The sequence below is a fragment of the Fomitopsis serialis genome (assembly GCF_022376445.1).
Source record: "Fomitopsis serialis strain Sig1Antser10 chromosome Unknown B0H18scaffold_787, whole genome shotgun sequence".
NCBI lineage: Eukaryota > Fungi > Basidiomycota > Agaricomycetes > Polyporales > Fomitopsidaceae > Fomitopsis > Fomitopsis serialis.
Window position 1 is genome coordinate 5,171 of NW_025955747.1, and position 6,180 is coordinate 11,350.

Here is a 6,180-nt window from a genome sequence, read left to right on the forward strand (position 1 = left end):
GCCGGAAATTGGAGTTCGCATATTTTGAATTTCAGTCAACCCTGTGAGATTGATGAGATGGTGAGTATGCATTGTCTCACAGTCCGATTTTTTTGGAATCTCTACTTGAGGAACTGTGTGCTGAGGAGCTGCATGATGCAGTACTGAGGTTAGCCATACTCAGCCATAAGATCCTGAGTTTTTCAGCCTTAGGATGCTTGAGAACTCGGAGAGGCAGCCTTGAAACACTGATGAGCCGGAGTCAGTTGTGTGCGATCAGAATGGCCTTATGACACCGGCGGTGGCCATTTTAGGAGGACAATAGGAATGCCCGGGCATAGCCCGAGGCCGAGACGAGACCTGTGGCTGAAAGCCGCGGAATTGAGGTCACAGCTCCAGCATAAATACTAGAGGGCACCCGGGCATCCTTCCTAATTGCCCCAGTCTATGCCAGTACAGAATCCTGAGGTACGTCTGATTGTACCTCTGTTCAATGATCATCATTACTCACAGCTTACTATAGATTCAATGGTACTACTCTCGACGACAACACCGAACATCTACAGTAAGTGCATCCCGAAATGGATGCTTGCAGACCACACTAATCACTTATTCGCATTAGATAGACTCGCCGCGATGGACCACGGCGAGGGCTCTCATAAGGCCAGTTACTCGGAGACCGGGTCATGAAGTTCGTTGGGGACCTGAATGGTATGTGTCGCGCCTCTACTCTCATGCTCATGTACTCACCAGACCATCCAGGGTGCTGCCGAGCGAACCATTGTCGTCATGTAGGCTCGTCGGGTGCAAGGTACAACCAGGTGAGGCACCCCGGCTGACCTCGCGCGTGAGCCACAATGACTTACCTACACACACAAGGCAGCCTCGCGACGCCTTCTCAGCATGCCCACATCATCCCGCATCATTCGGAATCCACCCGCGTCCGCGTGGAAGAAATACATTGAGGACAGCCTTGGGTCTACGTCGACGGTATGTTACTTCCATCATGTCTCCGCACCAGCACTCACCCCCTGTCCTCACTAGCTGCCCTCAACCGCCTCCCATATGTCGCGACACGGGACACACCATGAGCACTCTGGTGCACTCGCCCGGCCGGGCGAGCGATCTTCACGAACGATCGCTTTTTGGCTCGTCCAGACTCGTCCGTGGTCTCTTCCGTCCACGCTGTCCCAGAGAACCCTCGGCGCCGAGCACACCCAGTCACGGATCCCATGCTGATCTCGAAGGTATGCTTCTCCATACAGGCCGTGTCGACCATCGCTGACCTCTGACCATCAGCCGTCCACTGTGCTTCAGACACGGCGGACATCTCACCTCCACTGGGGTGACAGCCAACCTACTCGAGTCCGAGTTGCACTGCACGTCCGCCGGCGGTTATCCTCGCCTCGGCTCGTGTCCAACACTGGCTTGCTCATATCCCCGGTCAACGCCCGAATTTCCGCCAGTGGTCCGCGCTACTCACACCTAACGAACACGAAGCGTTCGAGCAGAGATCCGTGCCAGTGGTGGTGGCCCGTGACCCGGTCTGCAGACAAGGACTCGATATCCCATGGCTTCACGGTACGGCACTGTACGTCCGTCGTGCGATCGATCCTTGACCAGACGGATGGCCTGGCGATGGATCGCCGTGCGGTCAAGGCAAGTCGATGGCAGTAAGTCCAGTCATCCCCGCCATACTTCACAAGATCTTGACCCCCGCTGTCCTATAGCGTCGCAGAGGGCCAGATGCGAGTAGCACACAGACGCCGCAGGCGTGTGCTTCGTATTGGCCTCGTAGCCTCTTGCCCAAGGGGTCCGACGGCCCGAGCATATTTGAACGAGTCGCCGTCGACATGAGGTACGCCCATCCGTTTCGTCCTATCGAATAGCTGCTTACCTCTTTCTCAGTCATGTCTACAGCATCCATTTACTCGGCATGTGTCTGGACCGACGAAGACACGACATATCGTCGTCCGGCGAGCAACACCAATCGGCACGACAGAAAACATTCCGGCGAGCGAGGCAAGTTGGGTGAAAGGATTCGAGTACGACCCGCCCTCTGCAGCCCTGGTCCGACATGGGCCGTCTACAGGGTCGCGTACCAGGCTGGTGAAGGTACGTCGCCGGTCGTTTGGTCCTGTCGAGGGGTTGCTTACCTGCTTGCCAGTCGTGCACACGTTTTCTGTCCATGGTGACGTCCAGACCGCGCCCGTCCATTGCATCTGGGGGACCCACTGTACGAGCAGCACGTCAGCAAACATACCGCCGCGCCGTCGTGCGATGTGGTACTTCAGCCACGTATATGTTTGTGCGCTCCCATCTCTTGTCCTGTCGTCCGCCGGTCAGGCCCTCTCCTCTCGTGATCCTCCGCCTGTCCTACACTCCTCGCCTTCCGGCCTCGCTCTTGTCACTGCGACTTACCCGACAGTCGAAGACACGACATAATGCCGTCCGGCGACGCGACTGTCGACGCTGTTCGCCGGGAGAGACCTAGACCGGACGTATCGTCTCCCGGCGACCGGCGGGTGGCGCTGCGATGCAAGAGTGACACGGTCGACACATACACGATAGAACGCGTTCCGGCGAGTAGGGCGTGGGGTGTCAGGCACAACAATGGGGTGAGGGTCAAGTGTCGACGACGGCTGGATTGCCGTACGATGGAAGGGACATTGGGGTGAGTCTTGTGGCTCGTTCCGGAAGCAGTGAAACTCACTTCTCGGCCAGGACAACAGGTCCCCGACGCGCCCGTGGCTGTCGACGTTCGCCAGGGCATGCCTCGACCGGCAAAGACACGACCGATGTTCTTCCGACGAGCAGCGCTGTTGCGGAGATGCGACGGGATGGATGTCGAGAGGCAAAGAGAGGAAGTGAGCAGAGATTATCTCATTGCTTCCCACCTCACTCACACGGTCTCCCCGCAGACGTCGATTGTCACGGCGTAGGAATGCCGAATGCAATGAGGTGAGCTCGTCAAATACTCGACCAGACGACACAATGCTGACAAACCCGTCTGCCGCGTTATCAACTGGTACGCGTCCCAGATGATCGACTCCGGTCCAGGTGCCCTGCAGTCGAGCCTGCGGCGCTGACGAGGCGGCGGAGAGACGGGAGGTGAGATGCGCGTGTGTGCTGACAGCAGGTTCCGGTTTGCCACCCGAGTGTCCCTGCGGGGAGGCGGACGTATGCTCGTACATAAAGAAAGAGAGATGGGAGTTCGAAACAAGGCAACTTTTTTCACTTCTCCAGCCAATCACAGCCCGGAAATCCACTCACCTTGGGCGCGTCTATCCACCGTCGGCTTCCGATGGGTTCCCACCTGCAGCATCCTCACCCTCAGCCACTCTTCCCCGTCCGAAGACTCACTCATCGGCGTCATCGCCGGCCCAATCATCGCCACGCTCACCGCGTTCTCCGCCGTCCGCGCGCTGTAGTCCGCATACCCGATCGCGAACTCGTCCGCGTGGGTGTGCCCGTAGAACTGGCCCGCGATCGTGGCCTTGTAGCGCTGCACGACCTGGTCGAAGTACGCAGACTGGTCGCGCACGACGTCGCCGCGCCCGGGCGGCATGTGCGCGATGATCCACGCGCGCTGGCCGGCGTCCTCCGCGGCTTGCAGCTGTTCCACGAGGAAGGAGATGATCCCGTTGGGGTCTGGCCTGCACGGGCTATTAGCGTGCGAGCATGGCTACGGAGGGACATGTGCGTACTGGTGCTCGTCGCTGTCGTAGAGCCAGAAGCTGGATGAATCTCATGAGCTCGCTCCTACAGACCCGCGGGCGGAGGCTTACTTCTGCTTGTACCAGTACTGTGTGTTCACTGAGATGACACTGTGTTTCGTCAACTTACCCCATGCGTACAACATGGGATGTGAATGAACATACCGGAGGTCCATGCCAGGCGCCAAGACGGCGTAGCTACCCGAGTGGTGCTGGATCTGTGCTGTCGCGTTCTCACCTATCCACTGCTGCAAGCCGTGAAAAGTTGAGCTCTACTGCGATTCATATGAAAAACGATCACATACATTCCAGCCTTGCATCTGTGCATCGAACACAAAGTCTGCGGTGATCTCGTGCTCGGTGGTATCTCGAGGGAAGCTATTTGTCGGCGCGGACTCGCTGAGAAGGCGACCATTCAGCGCGGCGCGCCACATGTCAAAACCAGGGGACGACTCACTGATTACCTACGAGTGCGAGATCGTCAGCCGATCGTTCTCGCTGCAAGGCGTCCGAGACGCACCTAGGGCAGGGAAGAGAGGCGCGCTCAGCTTCTGCGCAAACTGGTCCGTGAACTCCAGCATGTTCTTCGGTACATTCCTACATCGCCGAGTGAGCCCCGAGAACCGCCACATCCCACAGATACGTACTCTTCGTCCACATCCCACACTGCGTGGTCGATCACGTCCCCCGTGAAGATGGAGAACCGCGCATGCGCGCCGAACTTCTGTGTTGCGTCGAGCATCGAGTCTGCAAGCCTACCTGGCGCGTCGCACGTCCGCATACCGAGCGGTAGTGCGGGCAATTGAACGTGCTTCGGACGCTCGCCGAAATCCCTGCAGCAGATGGGCTTCGTGCACTTCGCTTCGGCATTGGTCTGGTTGTAAGCAAATGAGGACTGGCGCTGCGACGCTCAGCGATCTGGGCACTCGCCGTATACTCTCTGTCGATATGCACGTCGCTGAAGTGCATGACCTTCACCGGCTCGCGCCCCCTGCTCCTCCACACCCTTTCCACGTCCGGCTTCTCCTTCGGGAACGGCACGCGCCACGGGGTGACCGGCGGGAGGTCGCACATGCCAAAGACGGCATCGCAGAACTTGGTCGCGGTGTCGCCGAAGAGGGAGAAGTGGCGGAGGTCGTGGGCGAGGATGGGGCCCTGCGTGCGGATCGCGCCCTCGCACACGTCCGCGTCTTCGATCTGTATGAGCGCTCGGGTCTGCGCGGGGTCGGGCAACGGAGGCGGGGCGGGGGCGTACCTTCAGGTCTGTGCACGCCGCTGCGATCGTCTGCACGAACCGCGCGTCGCCGAGGGCGGCGAGGGCCTTGAACGTCGGCAGCGCGGAGTGGCACGTCGCGCAGTCTACGACGCCTGCTACCGTGCGCTCGATCGTGTCTACGAGCCCGCCGGCGGCCAGCGTCGGGAGCAGCAGCGCTGCTGGGAGGGCGGGGCGCATCTTCGGAATCGGTAGAGCACTGTCTCAATGGCTGCCTTGCGTCGTCTGGGGTCGTCAAGGAAGCTGGAGAAGAGTGCCGATGGCAGTAGTGGGCGTCCGCGGTTGGTGGCAACTGTCCCGTCTGTCGATGGCGTTGCACAATGCACAGCCTGTGGGGTGGGCTCGCAGACCGCAGCGGGTGTGGGATAGCGAGGGTAGGCGGCTGTAAGTAGTGTTGCAGGAAGCCATGCCTCGGTAGGCGTTGTACAGTAAGCTCCCGGGTGAAGGGTAAGCAGAGCGATAAGTACTTAGCGTCTCTGAGTACATGATAGCCCAGTCTTCTCACGGAGACTCCCTCGAGCACGCACGAGGAACAGGGAAGGTCGCCATTCGCACTGCGGAAAGCAAAAATGGCTCGTTCTCACTGCGTTCACGCCGACGGTCGCCTGCTCGCTCCGGCTGCAGACCTCCGTTGCCGCGGCACCGTGCATCGCGCCCCGAGCACTGCGCCCGCCGTGTCCAAGTGGAGCGATGCATTGCCCACGACCTGTCACCCGGCGTCTACTCGCTCGCCAACGCATGGCGGCGCGCGCAGCGCGCCGTGTCTCTGCGCTCTCGTCCGACCACCAGTGTTGCGCACTCGACGCTCCCTGCCCCATTCGCTCCTCCGGCGTGAGGGTATCCGCTCGTCGTCTTCTGCGGCGTGCACAGCGGGGAGTGTCCTTGCCAGTGACCGCCCTCGAACTCGTCCAGACGCGCGGATAGCGCAACACCGCGCTGCTCGCAGCGGACGCACTCACAAGCGTCGCGCATCGACTCTTGGTATGTCCACGCGTCTCGCGCACTCCGACATCAGGGATCGTCGCCCGTCGTCTCCGCGCGACGCACCCTGCTCACCCAAGGCCGCTTCCCGGGCCGTCTCTCACTCGACTCAGCGGACCCGACGCTCATCTGCTGCAGCTCCCAGCTCCACCCCTCGAACCCGTTGGGCTCTCCCCGCATGTCTCGTTCTCCCAATGTCTCTCGAAGTGGAGAGCACTGGCCCGCCTCGCG

At 60.3% G+C, this 6,180-nt stretch overlaps 2 protein-coding genes across 2 annotated transcripts; one reads left to right on the forward strand and one right to left on the reverse strand.

Moving 5' to 3' along the window:
* Nucleotides 1-1,889: 1,889 nt before the first annotated feature.
* On the forward strand, nucleotides 1,890-3,264 carry B0H18DRAFT_1080218 (uncharacterized protein; the record flags this gene model as incomplete). Its single annotated transcript, XM_048031273.1, has 6 exons — nucleotides 1,890-2,094; nucleotides 2,147-2,312; nucleotides 2,408-2,653; nucleotides 2,704-2,846; nucleotides 2,901-2,944; nucleotides 3,021-3,264. 5 exons carry the CDS (start codon nucleotides 1,890-1,892, stop codon nucleotides 2,942-2,944), a joined length of 804 nt encoding a protein of 267 aa, XP_047884223.1. The 3' UTR covers nucleotides 3,021-3,264.
* Nucleotides 3,264-5,148, reverse strand: B0H18DRAFT_1132116 (Metallo-dependent phosphatase-like protein; the record flags this gene model as incomplete). The annotated part of the gene is made up of 11 exons (XM_048035537.1): nucleotides 3,264-3,295; nucleotides 3,343-3,635; nucleotides 3,687-3,716; nucleotides 3,768-3,806; nucleotides 3,861-3,943; nucleotides 4,001-4,094; nucleotides 4,153-4,159; nucleotides 4,216-4,292; nucleotides 4,343-4,590; nucleotides 4,650-4,892; nucleotides 4,951-5,148. The coding sequence occupies 11 exons, from the start codon at nucleotides 5,146-5,148 to the stop codon at nucleotides 3,264-3,266; spliced, it is 1,344 nt and encodes a 447-aa protein (XP_047884224.1).
* Between the last annotated feature and the right edge of the window lie 1,032 nt (nucleotides 5,149-6,180).